Below are 21,214 nucleotides of genomic sequence, written 5' to 3'. Positions count from 1 at the left end.
CCTGGAATTTAAACAATAATAGTCTCAAAAATATTCTGTAGTATACATAAATTAATTTTATGAAATGAATGATGAAAAAACAGTGCAAAAATAATGAACCAAATATAACCACGTCTAAATCAACTTCACTAACATATGAACACAGAAGAATTAAATTTTTTACAGACAGACTGTGTCAGTTTCTTCGCGAGATGAGATCTTACATTTGTATGTAGACTTATCTTTAAGATTTGTCTAACCTAACTTTATTTCAATCAACCTAATTGAAAATCTTACACATAAAAAAAAAATAATATAAAAATTAATAAAATAATCTCTTAAGCTTTATTATGGTTTATTTTTCTCTACTTTTATTATTTCAACTCTCAGCAATAAAACCTAAATTCAAAGAATGACATTGAAAATTTGTATTTTTATCAAATAAATCTATTGACTTGATGTATATAAGAAATATACTTATAATCAATTGATATCAATATACCTCACCATTGTGCAATGAATTATTTAATTTGAATGTAGATTTTTAAACAATGGCAATTAAAAAATTATACCTCAATAACCATTTAATGTTTGAAAAAGTAAAAATTCAAGCAATCATTCCATATATCATTCAAAGATAAACAAAGTTGGATGCAGTTTAACATCTTGCTATTGGTAACAACCAAAGTACTCAGTACCTCTTACAGATTATTATAAATTAAAAATTTTTGATTAAAGAATAATGTCTGATTTTAACAAAAAGCTTAATTTAATTTTTTTTAATCAGCAGAATAATGTGGTCTGACTACTAAAATAAAAACAACTGAAATAAATCAGTAATAGCTAAAAATAAATCTCTTAATCACTGAACATTAGTGTATGCTCAATCACAAACCTCCTAAAGTTATTAATAAAATATAAAATAAAAACCGATTAATTTAAATTAAAGAACTCTGAAAATTTAATAAGTAATAAAAAATATATTAAAAGAAAACTAAATATTGTAAAAAACATGAGTCATCTTACTTTGGTTTCTGAGGAACAAAAAATGGAACTGTATTCTTTGAGTGAAGTACTTTAATATAGCCAAAAAGACTTTTCCTATACATGACATCATCGAAGATTTCTTTGGCTTCTATTATACATTGTTTAATTAGTTCTGGATACTTTTTTCCAATTTTAGCTGGCAATTTCTGAAAATTTAATAATTCTTAAAAAATAAAAAAATTGTAACGTTAACAAATACATACATTTACTTATCATTTCAAATCAGAATCAAATTTCTTTAAATTTTAACTGAACAATTTCACCCCACTAATGACAAATTCATGTATTTATTATATATGTACTTATTATTATAACCCACTGAGACCAAATGGCCTGGCTTTTGATCGAAATTATACTAAAAACACATAATTTACTGGAAAATAAGATATAATAAAAAAGAAATACATTTAATTTCTGTATATTGATGAAATTATAAAAATGGGGGAAATTTTATTGTTACTATAATTTTTAATGTAAACCTGTTAACAATTAATAAAAACTTATATATTTATAGACTTCTCTGCAAAATGATATTTCTGTGTTGGTAAATACATCCTTAATCAAGATTAATGAACACATTAGTGTTATATATTTGAGTAAAACATGATAATTTTGCTTACAGGACAAAAGAAAACATTCCATTACAATATCATTGAACCAAGATGTAAATACTGTAAATTTACATTCTTCGTATTATGGCTCTTACATTCAGAAACTACCGAGATTAAGTGAGATTGATTCAGTGAAATAATACACATACAAATTATTTTAGGGGAACGCTTTTTTTTTGTTTTCAGTCATGTGATAGATTTAATCTACTTTACCTACTCCATTATATTCTGCATTAACTCTAACATTAAATGTATTTGTTACATCTAATCTTTATCTCTCCTTCCAGTTTCTGCTTCTACAAACTGTTTCAAAAGGGATGAAACCAAAATTTTGATTATATATTATACATACAATATATTATATTTGAAGTATCTTTTTACGACATAAAACCCAAATATAAAAAAACAATCAAATAGAGTTAGCATTTTACACCTGAAGACATTTCTATTATTCTATGAAATAACAGCTTTCATACTTTAACAGTCACATATATGTAGCAAATATACATATGCATATACACACTCACACACTAGAATTATTTGAGATAAAATAAGCCCTTGTGTATTTCTCCTTCCTGAATTGCACCTTTCTTGGTCATCTACTTTATATATCTGAATCATATATATAAAGTGTACTACTAATCTTCTGTAATATCATAGAGAATTAATTATTTTCTTTAACAATTTATTTTATTCTATATTATCAAAGCATTCTCTAGATCCACTAATACCAGAAACATAGATTTATAATTTTTTTGTAATTTATCTTCATTGAACTTGTGCTATCTCTAAAACCAAATGGTTCATCATCTCGTCAAGCACCAACAGATTTTATCCATCTGTAAATTATCCTTCAACTGAGTAGGAGATACTCACAATGCATGTTGATATTCTTCATATGTATGATGTAGGCATAGTGAGACAACACTAAAAGACTGGTAATTCTTGTTTGTACTTATCTGCTCCTGCTTTCTTTAGGGTTGTAATTTTATATTTTCATTAAAGTCATAATCCACTTCCCCAATTTCATAAATTCTGCATACCAACTCATATTGACAGTTTGAGCTTACTTCACTAACAGCATATAAATTTTGGTGGAACTTCATCTATCCTTACATTTTTACGTTGTTACTCATGCAACTAGAGCTATGATTGGAGTTGTAGTTGTTTGATTACATCTACTGATAATTTCTCCTTAGCTTTCATATTTAAAGAATTCTCAGATTAACACAATCCGTGTTAATAATAATGTATTTCGTGTATTGATAAGGAAATCAACTTACCAAATATTTGTTTTCAGCATAAGATGTTTCATTCTTTTTTTGATTTCCAGATGAAATCATAACCATTACCATTACCATTTTATATGGTAGCAACTGTTGAATTTGAATGAAACCACAGAATACAATTTACAAATGCTGCAATGCTAATATTAAAAACACTCAGATGACTTTTAATTTACTTCTATGGAAAATATATTTGATGGTGATTGTGAACTAACCAATCACTTTAGAACAGAAGAAATCTAAGTCTGATGTCAAGAAAACTTATATATGGCTATTGATGATTTTAAGATTAAAATCATCAGAAAAATTATGCATATATATGGAACTATTTTAACTGACTTTATATATCCCTTTGATGGTGTCTACAGACAATGTAGAAGGAGGATGTATCTTTTTCTTGAAGATTTCTGCATAATAATCAGTAGAATGCATAAGAGTAGGACCGTAACAAAACTCTGGATGCTTATTCCATAGGTTAATTTTACTTATCAAACATACTTCCGCTCTGAAAAAAAATATTCATAATAATTATCTGAGATAGTCATTTGCTTTCTTCATGCTTAATATTTAAAACATACAGTAATTATATTTAAAATATTCACATGCCAGCACCAAATGCCTATCAGTAATAAAGATTCTCTTTAATAAACCCTTAAGAATACAACTTATCTGATTTAGGATCTACTTCCTAGTCTTTATGATTAATATTAGTTAAAATTATAAAATAAAACTCAAAAATGATGAGTCTAAACTCACTGAAATTATATATGGTACTGATTCTATCCACATAATGCCATACAATGCAGACTAATATTTCTTTTTTCAAAATTTTAAACATTTGAATGTTTTATATACATATTTTAGAGATTTTTCAAAATGAAATATATCTAAAAACCTTCTCAGTTATGCGAAGAAACATGGTAAAAATTTTGTTTCACAATTAAAACAAAAACAAAAACCCTTTTTACTCAATACTCTTCCTCTTTATATAATAATATAGATATAGATCGTGTTGGCATTATAATAATAGCATTCATTTGAATGAGCTTCTAAGTAAAATTATTAACAGTGTTTTAATATAGAATTTTTTTTTATGTCTACACATCTATATTAGCCATTTACTATAAAGCCAAACATCTTTATTATTTTCTATTTGTTGGGAGACATCAGGCTCATCGAGTCCTTGTCTACATATTTCTTCTCAAACTCCATTTTGTCATGGCTATGGGGGTCTTCCTGCCTCCATTCTCTATAAGGTACCAATTCCGATTACTATGTAAAGTAGAACAGAACAGTATACAGATATATTTGCAATCAGAAAATTACAAATTATATCTTAAAACAAAATATAGTTACAAATATCTTAATAAACAAACTGGTATAAAAAATTTTGATTGAAAATGAAATTTGATACATTATAAAAGCATAGATTAATTATCTGATTAATAAAAATTATACTATTATTCAAGATTACATCGAACTTAATTGCAGTTTTATTTGATAAGACATTCTATGTGGCTATAAACATTGATTATCATGCAAAAACCTTTAATTAAATATGAAAAAAGTATTGTTTCTATTTAGAAGTGGTATTTTACAAACATCACTACAAGTTTATGGATTTAATCTCTCTAGTAGACTGACATTCTCTCTTTTGTAACTAAGGCGTACACATACTATAAACATACATTACACATATAGCAAAGATGAACCACAATTTGTGCTAACTGCCATGCAAGACTAAAGGAAAATTAAAACCCTTTAGAATTACAAAAGGCATAAAAATTTGTGTCAGCATTATGAATGAATACAAACGTACAGAAAATGAAAATTACTACAGAATGAAGAAGTTAGCCTTGTTGAATTTTCTTTATTAATCAGGGCTCTTTAAGGCTATAAAACATTTTTTTCCTTTTTTCAATTTCTGGATATGTCGAATATAAAAAGCTTAAAATTTGTACCTACCTGATAACCAGATTAATACAAAGTAACTGAATGATATGAATGTAACTGAATAAGAATGTGGGTGAACTGTACTCAAGACAGAGTGTTGCAATCTGTTGATGAAGGTAAGCAACTCCAGTAGATCAATGACTGAATTTTTTTTTAAAATCTATATTATAAATGGATATGAATTTTGTTTTTGTTTTTTTTTTTAATTCTATGCTTAAAATAGAGAATAATTTATTATAAGAACTGTTGCAAAGTGTTAAAACATTTTTGGAGTTCACACAAGTAATTTTCATCCTATTAAAAACAAACAATTTTCTACTTACAAATAGTTTCTAACAGCAGAAAAATTCATTTTAAAATTGTCAAACTTCATGAGAGGATGTCTTCTTTCTTGATCTGTTATTAAAGAAGCTTGATGAGCTGGTGGTAAAACTGGAAATTCACACTCTTCCAACATGTAGTGCATAATTCTATCAATGTCGCTTGAGATAGGTGTAACTAGAACTGCAGGCTTTCTCTTTAATGGAAATTCTTCAGATAATATTTGATGCTTCTTAAATTCAGAGAGCTTAATCAGAGACCTTAATTCCTGGTCAAATACTTTTTTAATGGATGATGAAATTGATGATGAATTGTTTTTAAAATCTGAAATAACTTTCTCCTCAAGCAGTTTATCCCTGTAAATATTGTCATTATCTATTATCCACCTCAAAAGGTATTATATATCAATGTTATTTAATTAATTTTAACACAATACTTTTTTAAGATATATATTAAGTTTTATGTTATTTAAAATTATGGCAACCAAAATTTCATAGTGGCTACCTACATGGTATTTATAGATCTTGAGAAGGCAATTGCTAATGTGAAATATAATAGACATGTTAAAAATTTTAAGGAAAGTAAGGTTGAACTATAGAAGAAGGAAAACCACAAACATAATCAGGAAAACATGATTAATGTAGAAAACCAAGAAAGTAAATTGTTAAATTTCAGACAAAAAATAGTAGCATTAGGATGTAGTCTATTTACAGATTTACAACTCATACATTGCAAACATAATAAAGAAATTGCAGTGGAGTAAATTAAAGGCAGTTTTTTTATTTGGTTTGAAGTAACAAGCCAAGTAGGCAAAAGTTAAGATGTTAAGATTTACTGATGGGATTGTTTTAGCTGAAATTAAGAATAAGTTATAATACTGAATGATATGAATTTACTGCAAGAAAAGATTCATTTTAGAATAACAAATCATAGGGTGAGAAAAAACTAGAATACTTAAAGCAAGGTAGGTAGGAACATGTAGGGGTTACAGTAAATTTGCTGAAATTAAATTAAAAAAATTAGTACAAAATAGAAAGGAGTGGAGAAATACTTATCATGTAACAAAAGGCATAAAAAAAAGATGAGTTATTCAATACTGTAATAAAAATTTAGCATTTTTTGCAATTATATACTAAAATGCTACTATTAAAATTATAATAAGCAGCAGTTCAGTGATACTACAATCATTTAAAAATAATTATTCAGTGAATGTTTGTTAATTTATATATATGAAGGATTATTCTGGCCAGGTTAAATGTTTTATAACACAAGATTCACTTGTAATGTGGATTATATTTTACAGATTACTTTGTACTACGTAGCATAGCCAACCAAAAAAAGATTTTAAAAATATTTAAAATTATAATATAACATGACTTTTTTTCAAAATTAATCCTTAAATACTTTATAAAACTAAGGAAACATTATTACATAATTTTGCATAAGATCTCACTACTTACAAATAACTTTTGACAGACGATGAGCATGTATTATAATTAATATTCAAAATCTCTTCTTCATGTTTAGAAATTAATCTTTGCATTATAGATTTCTGAATTTCAGATGACTTCTTACTATCCAACTCATACACAACACTTTTATAGTCACTCAATAAAGGTTCTGTCTTTCTCCAAGTCAGAATTTCAGCATCAGTTTTTAAATATTCAATGAGAAATGATTCAGGATTAAAGTTTATTAACTCTACTTGTTTTTCTGACACTAATGTTGAAGAAGAAGAAGAATAGGAGGAGGATGGAGTTAATGGAAATTCAGCAAGCAACTTCTGATCATTTACGCCACTTTGTTCAAACTGACTCAACATGTAGTCATGTGAAGGAAATGATAAGTGACTATCACCCTTTGTCCTCTTAAGGGAGAAAAATTGTAATGATTGAGAAATAAGTTTCTTATCCTGTAATTTCTTCAAAATTGTTTCAGATGACACATTTATGCACAACAGGGAAGATTCAGAACTGAGAGGTAACCCAAACATTATCCTTTTTATTTCTCTAAATCGCCTCCTACTGGCATAAGATGGTGCTAAACAAGTGCCTAGTTTAATGCAAGATTTTAATGTCCGTTTCATCACTGTTTTTAAGTGCCTACATTTCCCAGGACCAGCATTTGCTTTCAGTATTTGTTTCATTTCTCTCTTATGTAATTGCACTTCCCGAACATATGCTTTTCGTTCCATTCTTTCAGTTTTGTATTTATGCTCTTTCTTTCTCAGCACATTCTTCATATCTCTTTCAATACTGTCATCATCTTTCTCATCCTTAAAATCACTATCCAATTTCATTACTTTTTCCTTTTTATGGTCCTCTTTCTCTGACATTTCTTTATCCATTTTATCTTCTTCACTTTTAACTTCATCCCAATTTTCTATTGAGTCTGTTTTGTCCTTCTTACTGCTAACACTACACTGTTCATAAATACAATAATCACTGTTACCATTTTTGTCATAGGTAGGACCATAATCTGTTTTTAATTCTGCTTTCATATCTGAACTTTCCTTAGTATCTCCTTTCATAAAAATATTCTGTTGTGACTTTTCTTTTTCACCAACTTCTTCATCTGTATCACTAAGTTTATACTGTAATTCATCTTCTAATTGTTCCATTAAATGATTAAAACGTACATCACAATAGTGCATACCATGAGCATATTCTTCATCAATTTCAGTTTGGATAGCCACACTTACAACTTTAACCTGTTTTTTAATAGCCTCACTTACTGTTTTACAATTAATAAAAATCCAGTATATTTCATTAAGTTTTTCAACTTCTAATTGACTTAATTCATTCAGTTTAGCTACTGTGTTTTCACTTATTTTAACGTTCTCATTTGGATCTTCAATGGTGGTACCTTCATCTGAGCTGACTGAATTGATTTCTATTTCCTTTTCAAAAGTTATTTCTTCTTCCTGAGTTTCAACATCTTTTCTAAGTTCATTTTTTTTATTTATTATTTCTTTTAGGTTTTCTAATTTCTTGCTCAGTTTTTTTAATACATTATCTTCAAGTACATAGTTAAATTCTTCAGTACTTGAAACTCTTCCTTGTTTTTCTTCCAATTCTGGGGTAACTGTTTCCTCCTGATCAACTGTAGCATTGTACACAAATTCAGGGTAAAATACTATAGATTTCGTACCAGTGTGTGCATCCTTATGGCAACATTCCTCTTGCACTTCTTTCAATCTTCTCTTAATTGCTGTAACAAATACCTTTAAATCTTCATCACCTTCATCATCATCCTCTTCGTCCTCAGCAAGCATAGTGAAATAAAAACCTTTAATCTCATCTATTGTTTCCTCTTCATTGTACGTCTTTTTTGTGCAGACACTATCAGATTCCAACAACTTCTTATAAGATTCTGGTAATGCTATCTCTGCATGCTTTTTTCTACATATGGTTTTACAAGCTGGGGTTATACCTCTTTTTACATAACAGCCTTCATGAAGAAAAGAATGTAATACTGTCAATGTATTTTCATCTTTTATTTTCTCACAATATGATTCATCAGTTTCAGATTCATAAACTCTGGAACCATCATAAAATAGTGTTCCAGTTGCCATAAATTTCTGATGTGTCTTTTCTAATGGCACAGCAGGTCGTACATATGGGAGGAATTCTTGGGAGCCATATGAAAACTCACTACCCTTTAACTTAAGATTAACTACGTTATCAAGCACAGGATCAGGCTCTTCCTCTGATTCACTAGACGATTTGATTTCTAGATCTTCATCATTGGATCCTACTTCAAATATTCTATATTTTTTTGAAATTATATCAATTTCTTTTGGTTTTATCTCTTGGTCTTTTGGTAATTTTTCTGATTTTCCACTCTTAGAAATTTTCTTGCATGGCTCTTTGACAGCCTGATCCAAATTCACTAGCTCTTCATCATTATATACTCTTTCTTGTCCTACCCCAATGTCCCTGAATTTAAGCTCTTCTAAAACCAAAATTTCTTCATCTTTTTTACGCTGTTGTACTTTAAAATTTTTTTTCTCTTTCATTTCATTTAGAATTGCTTCCATCTTCTTTATAAGATTCAGAATTTTAACCTGACTGACGTCAGTCACTTTTACCATAGCTTCTTCATATTTCTCATTGCTAGATACATCTTGTACATCATGATTATCAATTTCTTTTGTTAAGGTTAATGGTTCTCCAGCAATGTCATCATGCATTGCCTCTGTGGTTTCTTCAGATGGAATAAGCATTTTAACTACTCTTAAGAGCTGTGTACCTTGCTTTTCATCAACAGTTATTCCAGTCAATATTCTAGACATTTTCTTAAGTTCAGCTTGTGGTGTTACCACTTTAGAATTAAACTGTTGCTTTACTTTATCTGATTCTTGAATTTCATCTTCACCTGGTTCTTTTTTTATTACTTCACTCATTTCACTTTTTGGTAATATATCTACATCTGATTCCTGTTCACTAATATATTCAATTTCAATTTGGTTTCCAACTCCTTTTAATTTTTTTATAAATTCTACACCACTGTCAACGCTCTCTCTTCCAGTGATATAGAATTTCTTCCATATGAAAGATAGCTCCTTCCTTTTACAGGCTTCTTGTATCGGTTTTATTGTTGTTCTGATGAATTTATAATACTCATCTTCAGAATAAACAGACTTTCGCCTTAAAAAATTTTCTCTTGACCTCTTCTTCATTAATAAACAAACAAACAACTCTTCTGCTTCATTTTCTTCTGAAGATGATGAATCACTTTCTTCTAGATTCAAATCCTTTATGCTTTTTATATTTAAAAAAGAAGGATCATAGTCAAAATTATATGGATGTTTTTCACAATCAGCTTCATCAACTTCTACATCTTCTCCATATCTATTGATCCACCACTTATATCCTGCTTCTATTCTGGATTCATAAATTAGTTTTAGTAGATTTTGACGCAGTATGTCAAAGTAAACAGATCGATCATTTGGCTGGAAAACTGGCAATGCAAACTTTACTTTTTCTTGAAAAAATAGGTACCGAAGATTTTCAAGTTGATCTTCTACATCTACATCAATAAATTCTTCAAGATCATCAACATATTCTTTCTTTTTAATCTTCATGTCCTTTTTCTTTTTTTTTCTTTTGCCAGCTTCAACCTCATGCTTATTTTCAATATCTAGTTTTTCCTTGATTTGTTCTTCAAGATTTTCATGATCTTGTAGCTCGTTGCTTTTTACCTTGATCTGCTCATTCACATCTTTTTTACCATCACTATGTTCTTCATCTACTTCCAGTTCTATCTCCCTTTCTACTTCTTTATACACAAGATGTTCTGCTTCAATACTTTTTACAACATTTATTCCATCTATTTCTTCTTCATAATCATGTACTATATCTTCATTTAACCTTAATACATTCCACCAAAAAGCTTTCACAGATTTTACAATACTACCATTTTGGTCACCAGCTGCGTTCTCCTTAGAATCTTCCTCTTTCTGATAACCAGAGATTGAAATATCCTTAATAAGTGCTGATAGTGGACTTTCTACTTGCTTCTTATCTACTACAGTAACAGATAGTTTCTTACCTTCTGTTTTTGCTTCTTCTTTCATTTTTGTTGGTTCTTCAGATTTTAAAACTCTATCATTTTTAACAGAATTTTCATCTGTATCATAAAACGGTTTAAGAATACTGCTTGATGTAACAGTGGCAGATCCTGATGGAAAAGATCTGCCTTTGCGTCTTTTTACTTTCTTAGTGGGGAGCAGAACATCTTTTAATTCTTTATCTATTTTTTTATATGGGCAAATAACTGTGTCATCTAAAACAGCTTTTAAACGTTCTATACAACTTGGAAACAGGTTTTCTTCCCACATATCTGATGGTTGCTGGTAGAATGCAGGAATTCTAATATCGGGTTCAAACTTCATAGAAGATACTTTTTTAGAATTATGTATTAAGACGCTAAACTTTGGTAACTTCATTTCACTTTTAGATGGTACTCTTAAAGGTGAACCATACCCTCTATATGGTTCACAGCTAGGATCCTCTTCAATTAGTTTTTCCCAAAGTACATCACGCATTCGAAGATTACTTAAAAATTCTTTTTTTTGAAATTGCTGTAAATATTTCATATACTTTTGTTGTCTAGGGTGAAATAAATACATATACAGTTTCCCTTTCATGAAAGGGGTTTTTGGAAATTTTATTATAGACAACTCATCAGCAGTAGCTATTCCTTTTTCTCCCACGGAACCAAATAAATCATTAAATTCTTTTAACTGATCATACTTCAAGTACTCTTCAACCCATATCCAGTTTCCCTTTGAACTTTCTACAACCCATGGTCGTGGTGGAAGTGACTTTTTATCCACAATTTTGTGAACTTTCCGAAAAGACAAATAGGGTTTCATGATATACTTAACTTTGCCTTTTTTAGATTTAATAGATTTATCAGACACTTTTGATGATTCAGGTACTGGATGAAATATAACATTTCCTTCATTCATAACTGTTGATATTACTCTTAGCCCTTTGTCTGTTAACTCATCTATATCAGATTCTGTGAGGGTAGAAGTACTAAAACAATGTGAATAAGACTCATCAGTTTCATCCTTGGAAAATGAAAAAGATAAAGAGACATGTAGGCTATTCCGTTGGTTTTCACACTTATATGTTTCACTGTGTACTTTATGAAGTGAGGATCTTGGCTTTCCATCAGGATAAATTAGAAGAGATTTATCCTTAAGAGTTTTGTCTTTTCGAAAAAAAGTTTTAGGGCGTGAAAATGGCAATGGCCAAGGCCTGAAACCTTTAAATGACATTGGTGTATACAATAATTCTGTAACAGCATTTAGAAAAGATCGTAAATTTTTTAGAGCTATTGAAGGGGGAATAAAAACATCAGATTTTGACAGTTGCATATCAATGTTTCGGTGAGATGTGAATGCCCTAGATCGTTTTAAACGAATCCCTGAACATTTTTTAGTTAAGCATTCCTCACTCTCTTGTTCTACCAATGATTCATCCATTCCTAACACATTTGATTCCCTATCAGATTCTTCTTCAGGATTTTTTAGAATTATGACCAATGAATCTTTATTCTCATCAGAACTACATTTTTCCTTTTTTTTTATTTTCAGTGGTAATTCAATTGATGCACTATGTTCCAAAACAAAGTCAATAATTTCTGCAGCAATTTGAACATTTCCTACTAACGCATCATAAAGTTTGTTCCAGTAAATATCTTCTTCCTCATCAGAAAGATCTAGATCTACTGATGACAGTGAGTTTGGGTCACTTAACAAAGTTGTAATCAGATCTGAAGTTTGTACTGAAACATCTGCACTATTTACTTTTCCTAATAAAGCAAAATCTGCCCTAGGTTTTACATATTCTACTTGAATTTGTGCATCTCTGTATGATTTTGATGTATGGCCAATAAATACTTCTCCAGGTATGATTGACATCAAATTTAACTCAGAATATCGATTGTATGTAGCACTGCTAAATGCCCTCAAGTTCTCAGTACTTTCCACTTTAACCTTATCAGAAAAGTGAAGAGCCTTTGATGACGTTTCTTTAGGAACACAATATCTCTGAATTAAGGTCATCATTTTTTCTTCAATTTGTTTAAAGTATTTTTTACTGCGATACATATAATGAGGATGTTTTGGCTTCTTTTTTGCAGTTTTTAATGTTTCCTCCTTGAACTCAGGAATTGAAATAATTACATGTTTGAAATGTTCATAAATATCAAGGAGGTCAAATTCTTTCAATTCATTTAAAGTCAAAGATCTCAATAATTCTAAAAATTGAAAGAAAAATTCTTTATCTACTGTTTTCAGTTCTATCTTTACAGGTAATACAATAGTTTGTTCCTGCTCTTCATTACCATTATTATCACTTTCCTCAGATTTCAGGTAAATTTTACCTGATTTAAATTTTTCTTCTTTATAACATTCAATTATAACATCTTCCTTTTCCATAGGCTTATCATTATACATATACACTATATAAGCGACATTTTTCAAAAATATTTCTAATGAACTGTATTCAACATCTGAAATTTGAGACAGTTCCCACATGCTTGGCGATATGCAAGCAGTTAAACTATTATTCTTAGCCATGGACATGGTGTGCTGAATGTCATAACTCAAGAAACTTAAGCCACTAGGGGAATTATAAACTTTATTTTCAATTTCTTTAACGTTATCATTCACATTAGTTACTTCATAGTCATTACCTAATAGATTAGTTTTATCTACTTCACCAGCTAGAATATCATGTAGAGGAATTGGTGGCCTATTTTCTTCCTGCTCTTTAGCTTCCTCCAAAATGACTACAAACTCACTCAAACCAAATTCTGGAGACTGCCAATCATTATCAAAATCTTCAACATCAAATATATCTTCATGTTTCACTTCTTTAAAATACTTAAACTTATGATATCGCTGCAGGAACAATTTCTTTTTTCTCAGTTCCCGAGGTACAATTATCACATTGCTTCTATCTTCTGAAGACAACAGATTACGTAAAGCAAAATGTTCTCCAATGAGGGAATTCTCTCTTTTTCTACTCTTAAAATATTCATCAAAGGCAAGGGTTTCTGCATCACAAATGTTCTGTGTAAATAGGTTAATAGCATTCTCCTTAACTTCTTGACTTCTAAGAGCACGTTGAAGATAAGAACTGTATGCACTAAGATATGCATTATCAGTTTTATTTATTGCATCATCAAAAATCTCAGCATCACTTACACCAACACCACCCAGGTTTTTAGTTTTTATCTTCCTTGTTCTGGAAGGATCTTCCATTTTTTTTTTATATTTATCATCTTTTTTATTCTTTTCTTCTATTTTATCCCTGAAATTCTCACTATCATCAGTGTCGCTCTGAGTACCTATAATTTTTTTTTCTTTCTTATTCTCTGCACCACTCTCATCACTACCACCAGTTGAACAAGTTTCAATCATTACATTCAGTTTAGTCTTGTACCATCTGCTCTCACTATCATTATCGTCATCACTAGAATCATCTTCTTCATCAAAATCAGTATAATAATCATCATCATCATCACCATCCTCTACATTATAATCATCACTGCCATCATCATCAGTGGTATCATCATCATCATTATAGTCATCTTCATCGTCGTCATCATCATCTACATCACTTTCTACTCTTTGGAATTGTTTTTTCTTTTTAGGAGTAATGTCAGTAATATCAGTTTCACTTTCATCAACTTGATGGCCAACCGTTTCATCAACAATTTCACGATGGCTTCTTTCTTGATCTGCTTCATCACCATAAGATTTTTCTTTGCTAAATTCATCCTCACTCTTTTCATCTTCATTGTCCTCATCTTCTAAGCCTTCAATTATATCGTAATCATCATCATTTTCATCTTCATATATCTCATTTTCAGAATCATCATCATCCTGTATCAATAAGTCACAAGGATAATCAAATTCCAAAATATAAGAGACAAGCATATAATATTATCACTATTTTTTATGTATTTAAAACTACCATACAATTATTAAATAATTATATTAATACACAGAGTATTTCTAAAATGGTGAACTGGCTATACTTTTTCGGATTCTACTTGTAAAACTAAACAAAAAATATCCTTAGGAAAAATTGCAATTTCTCCTTTGTTCTCCCACTGTCCGCCATTTTGTTATTTTTATATAAAAATTTGTATCTCAAATTGGGATAGAGGAATCACATTAATATTTTAAGCATCTTTGTAATAAGGTTTTAAAATTAGCAAAAAATCAGGACTTAAATACCTTCGCAAATTCCAATTTGGCGGCCATGTTTATTTTTCAATCTGTTATATCTCCATAAATATAAGTTTTATTAAAATGTATGTTTGCTAAAATATTAAGCCTTTTATTTTGAATAAAATAACATTTTATTTTTGAAAATCAGTTAACAAATACTCGAGTTATGGGAGAAAAATGATGTAATTTTGTGTCAATTATTAAGTCTATTATTATGAGAAAATTATTACTTAATTTCATACTAATTACCAATACTAGAATTAACAATAAGTAAAAGCAATTAATATTTCATAGAATTGAACGTAAAGCGGAGGACATGAAAACAGACATATAATTACATCAATCTTCTCCCATAACTCGGCTATTTGTTAACCGATTTTCAAAAATAAAATATCATTTTATTCACAATAAAAGGCTTAATATTTTAGTGATAACATAAATTTTATAAAAGCAATATATATGTAGATATAACGGATTTAAAAATAAACATGGCCACCATTTTGCAATTTGCGAAGGTATTTAAGTCCTGATTTTTAGTTAATTTTAAAATTTTATTGACAAGAAGCTAAATATTCATGTGATTCCTCTATCCGAACTTGAGATATAAATTTTTATATAAAAGTAACAAAATGGTGGACAGCGGGAGAACAAAGGAGAAATCGTTATTTTTCCTAAGGATATTTTTTGTTTAGTTTTAGAGGTAGAATCCGAAAAAGTATAGCCAGCCCACCATTTTAGAAACACTCTGTATAATTATAATGTAATTTTTTTGTTTTAACAAATCCATGACATTGAAATAAATCAAAATAACCTAAACAAGACTATCGGTCCTTGGACCGACCTTATGGAATATGGTATATGATGGAGTCCTTCGAATTTCACTTCCGGAGGACGTTGCTGCGATCGGCCATGTGGATGACATAGTACTCGCAGTCAGGGCTACTACAAAGAGAGATTGTGGATAAAATTCAGGCTTTGTATAATAGGATCAGCCCTTGGATGGCTGGGATTGGCCTTGAGATAGCCCCTGAAAAGACGAAGATTGTACTTATCACCTTTAAGAAAAGACGTCAAACACTGTCGTTGGAACTGGCGGGAAGGAAGGTTGATTCCAGATTGGCCATTAAATACCTTGGCATCTGAATTGATGCCTGATTGAGGTACGGAGTCCATATTACGAAAAGTTGTGAGAGAGTGGAGAGGACAATGCGTGTGGTTGCCATTTTACTTCCGAACACCAGGGGGCCTGGAGAACTCAGGAGGAGGTTATTAGCAGTGTGGTGTATTCTTCCCTCTTGTATGGAGCAGAGATCTGGGTAGATGTTCTGAGGTAAAAAATGTATATGGGAATACTTGCTGCACTGCATAGGAGTTGCTCCCTCCCGATTTCGGCAGCTTATCGTACAATCTCAAGAGAGGCTCCAGAGGTGCTGGCAGGTGTTATGCCAATTGATCTGCTAATTGTTCACAGAAGGAAGTGTAGAGAATTAATGATGCTTCCTTCTTCGGAGAAGAAGAGATTGATTGTGACCAATTTACAACAGTTGATGAATACTTGGCAAGAACGGTGGGATGCGGGAGAGAAAGGTTGGTGGACTTACTGTCTGATTGGGAATGTAAGGAGTTGGTGCAGTAGGATTCACAGATCAACTGATTATAGTCTTATGCAATTCCTGACCGGGCATGGTGGGTACAGATTGTATCTGTTTAGGTTCGCTCTTGATCATTCAGACTACTGTCTGGCCTGCAATGTGGAGGAAACTCCATACCATGTCTTTTTCTGTTCTACGAGGTTCCAAGATGCATGGAGGTGCATGCTGGATGCCCTGGGTCGGGTGGACATGTTCAGACCTAGGGATTTTCAGCAGATAATGCTTCAGGGTGTGAAGCAGTGGCCTATTATTGCAAATCATAATAGAAAAGTTTCAGAAGAACTCAGTAAAACAGAAAAAACTCGTAGAAGATGGCGAGCATTGGCGCGGCCTGCAGGGGATGAGGCGCCGGAGGATGCTGGGTTGGACAGGTCTGTAGCTGAGTGCCTCGGAGGCCCTCTCAAACATGAGGGGGTTGCTTTGGTGCAATGAGGCAATGGACACTCCACTCCCGGTGCCTGAGGGTGTTGCTCACATTGATCATGGTTGATAGTTGCGTGAGTAAATGATAAGTGGTAAGTAGTTGAGTTGTGTGTGTGTGTGTTAGTTGGTGGGTGTGTGTTTTGTGTACTCTGGGTGAGATTGCAGAAATTTAATTAACTTTTGAGTGTACTTTGATGGATAAGTTATAGCTTGTGGCTATGTCTTCTTGATTGTGGTACACTTGTCTTGTATTGTCTTGATTGTATGAATGTATATATGTGTGAATGTGGTACGTCTTAGTACCTGTTAGGTGTTCTATTTTTCTGAATGTTTTTTTCTCTTTACGTATTCTTGTAGTGGTTTGGTATGGATGATGTTTGCTAATGGAGACTGAATGTGTGTATGGACGCTTACCCCCGTCCTGAAGTAATGCTTTATTAGCGGTTTCCCAGGAGGTGGGGTCGCCAAGGGTGGAGGTTTAGTTGGTAGTGCGCGGGAATACATACGCATCTTCTATAAAGCTTGCGGAACCTGTTAGTGAGTCCGACACTGCTTTGGCGCCAAAAAATGGGGTTCTTCCACCTCAAAAAAAAACAAGACTATCTCAAATCAGGATGAAATTTAATTTTCTGAACCCTTCCACCTATTTAATTGTTTATAAATAATGAAAGCTGTGGACACTCCCAAACATGTCATACATCCTTGGCAAAAGTTAATTAAAAAAAATTAAATCCTTAGTCCCAGACAACAAGCATGTTTGTTATAGATGTAAATTGGATTCGATCTTCTGTTGTTGACTTATTTTGATTTCTTAATAAAGCCTCAATTAATATGTCATTTTAAGCATGAAGCACAGTAATTTTCATGTTCAGAGTGGTTGTGACCGCTCATGTGAACTTCTATATATGTTTTATTTTATTCTCCTCTGTTTTAGTTTAAAAGTAGACAGATGTTTTAGAAACTTTGTTGCATCTACTTTGTAACTATCAATTCTTAACACAGATGAAGAGTCCATCAAATAAAGTCGTTAAATGAAAGCAGAATTATGTCATTAATGATAAACAATTTACAGCAATGTATGCTAAAATAAATGGCCTTCTTACTGAGACTATGTCTACAAAATGTAAGATTCAATCATTAATAATGTTGGAATATTAGTTTCTTGCTTGCAAATTATTAAAACTTGACAAGAATTAAAGACGGTTTGAATGAAGCTTTATAAAATACAAAAACTGAAAAAAGCTATTTTGAGTGATCCACTCTGTGTAGATATGTGATTTCGCAGCAAAAATAACTTTTAAAAAATCTCAAAACTAATTCGTATCAGAACATGGAGTGAGTTTTTAAAATATGTATGACTTATTAATAAAATTTCAGTACATTTTTTGAAAGCTTTAGGTATAACAGCAAACTTTAAAAAAAATACATTAGCAGATGAAAAAACTTACTTCCATCATTGGAAAATTTTAATGAGCTGTTTTTTTTTTTTGTTTTCTAGAGAACTGTCACAAAAATTCATGGAAAATTATAAAGGTTTTCAGTTTATGGTAGTATTTTTATGGTGACTTAAACATAGATCACTAAAAGATAGGAAAATTAAGACATTTTTTCCAATAATAAATTATAATTTAAATCTACTTATGTTCAAATCTATGATTTGAGAATTGTGATTGTATTTAATATAATTTTTTAAACATGCAGTATGGGACAAAATATTGATTACGGCTAACAATTTTTTTTTTTATGATACTATAATTTTTTTTTTAGAATAAACACTTATGGACTATTGTACTAAGAAAAAAATGATGAATGTTTCAGTGACATTCTAAGATGTGGCTGGTTTCTTGGCTCCAACTCACTGAAACTTTAAAACACAATGTTCAGAACACATTTTTGAATTAACCATCAAAAGATCATTTCTAGTTTGTTGGTTTTTATGACTGTACATTTTATTTTCCCTGGAGGACTACATTTTATTTTCTTTGGATTAATCAGCCACCTACAAAATAAAATTTATTTTTTTGAAATACGTTTCAAAATTAAAGGATAAGACATTCTAATCACTTTAAAGATTATTCTAATTGAATCCGAAAAAAGATCATCTGGTAGAATAATTTCCACAAATCCAAGCTCTAAGCTTATTATTTCATAGATTACCCCATGATTCATTGGAAAGAACCGCTTATGGTTACCTCTAAATTTAAATAATTGAAACGTTTTTAACAAAATAAAGAAAGAATATATTTGATACTTAGCAGAATAGTTAAAGAACACATTAAGAATTAATTTAAATGTATTCTTTTTTTTTAAAACTAACACTTCTTTATCATCTTTCACCAAACTTCTATTTTCATATTACCGCTTTGTAAAAAGTAATTAATGAACATAGACAGTTTTGTTATTTCTTAAATATATTTGAATTGAGTTTGTATATACCTCTAAATCATAATTAGCCATAGCTGTAAAATCTTCAGGTTGAAATGGTATATCAGATTTCTTCAAGAGTTCAATTTGCCCATAGTCATCAAACTCATCCTCTTCCTCATCATCATTCTCATCACTCTCATAACTGCTACTATCTTCTTTTTCACCCTACATTCATAAAATTTTATCGTTATCAATTACTTATTTCACCAGAAATAACTGCGCAGTTTAATATTTGCTTAAACAGTATGCTCATGGCATTTATTCTACATTGAAAATTGCATGTAAAAGTAAATTACTTCTTTGTTGAAATTCAAATGAAAAACTTTGTGATAAAAATTGTAAATACTACATTCAGTTTTTTAAACTATTTAGGCATAAATAAAACCATGTATGACATGCTACTTTTGAATAGCATGATAAATCACAGTAACACTTAAAAATTAGTTACGAATAATTCATTTTCAAATAATAAGGAAATTGTTCTTTTACAGGACATTTTGGAGCTAATCATGCAGCCCCTTCTTTAGTGGAATTACTGCTGGATAATTGAATTAGCTTTTAAAGGTTCTCCAGAAGAAAAATTTCCATATAATTTGAAAGGAATCACTTATAATTTTTAATAGCATTGACATGCAATACAAATAAATATATCTTTTAATTCTGATCGGTATTTAACAATAAATTACATAAATCATGTCAATAGTAAGCAGACATATAATCCTTGATATAAAAAGGAACTGTTCCAACATTTACCTGGATGGAACAAAGGAAACCATGGTAAAATCTTGATCTGAGCAGCATCACAAAACACACAATTATGAAATAAAAGATAGCTTGATTTAAATCCACATCAGTTACTTAAAATAAATCACATGAAATTATATAACGGTATACCATTTGAATACCCATAAATATTATAATGCAATTCTTAACTTTTTAAACATTTACTTGATATTCTGTGCTGTAACATTTTTTTAAAACATTAATGACAATAGTGAACTTCTATTAATAGTTCTCTTAATATTGATTAATATCCATAATTTATCAAGAGAATCTTAGAGAATAACTGCATAATCAGTTAGTTTACCTATAATTTACCAATTATTTAATTTGATGAGTTGAATTTTTTAGCCTGTTACATGATTTGTAAAAAAACACTTTAAATAATAAAACAAAGACTTGGCTGAAATTAATTCCAGAAATGAAAATAACCTTTCTCCAAACTTAATATTTAAATCTTAATTTTCGGTTTGTGCCTCCAGGTGGTTTGCCTGGATAGCGGCTGGAAAATTGGAGATTTCTAGGCTGTGAACTAAATCTGAATAAAATTGGAATGCCAGTTTGGAGTCACGTGTGTATAGAGAGATCATTTCACCAAGAAATGTGCAATGTGAAAGTACTAAAAGGAGTTGACACCAGATCGAATCGCTATCTAATCAAAATAAAGATAAAATTCACCCCATTTAAAAAAAAGAAAACAAAAAGCAGATAAGAAAAAGGGGAAATACGACTCAACCAGATCATTAGAAATGAGAAGTACCAGGAAAAACCCAAGCTATGGGAATATTAACAGATAATTTAGAAGAAATAGTCCCTGTTCTAAAAGAGGAAGCTGAAAAATTAGCCCCTTAAACCCACGGAAAAAACACATTTTATGAAATGAAGAATGTGACAGAGTCCATGAAAGACACCCATGTCTGGTTAAGATTTCAGTCATAAAACAGAAAAAAAGCCACCAAGCTCAAAAACGTTCAGAAA

General features: G+C 30.4%; 1 protein-coding gene across 1 annotated transcript in view; it reads right to left on the bottom strand.

The window, feature by feature from the left end:
* Positions 1-21,214, bottom strand: part of LOC142322649 (uncharacterized) — a 212,341-nt gene that overhangs the window by 172,497 nt on the left and 18,630 nt on the right. The window contains exons 4-9 of the mRNA XM_075361728.1: positions 19,466-19,621; positions 11,380-14,603; positions 10,310-11,256; positions 9,269-10,228; positions 6,658-8,950; positions 5,245-5,553 (exon numbers count right to left, since the gene is read on the bottom strand). Of these exons, the coding sequence (XP_075217843.1) occupies positions 5,245-5,553; positions 6,658-8,950; positions 9,269-10,228; positions 10,310-11,256; positions 11,380-14,603; positions 19,466-19,621 (7,889 nt within the window). The remainder of the gene's footprint in view (positions 1-5,244; positions 5,554-6,657; positions 8,951-9,268; positions 10,229-10,309; positions 11,257-11,379; positions 14,604-19,465; positions 19,622-21,214) is intronic.

This window comes from Lycorma delicatula, chromosome 4, assembly GCF_047948215.1.
Source record: "Lycorma delicatula isolate Av1 chromosome 4, ASM4794821v1, whole genome shotgun sequence".
NCBI lineage: Eukaryota > Metazoa > Arthropoda > Insecta > Hemiptera > Fulgoridae > Lycorma > Lycorma delicatula.
This window is presented reverse-complemented; position numbering and strand designations above follow the sequence as displayed.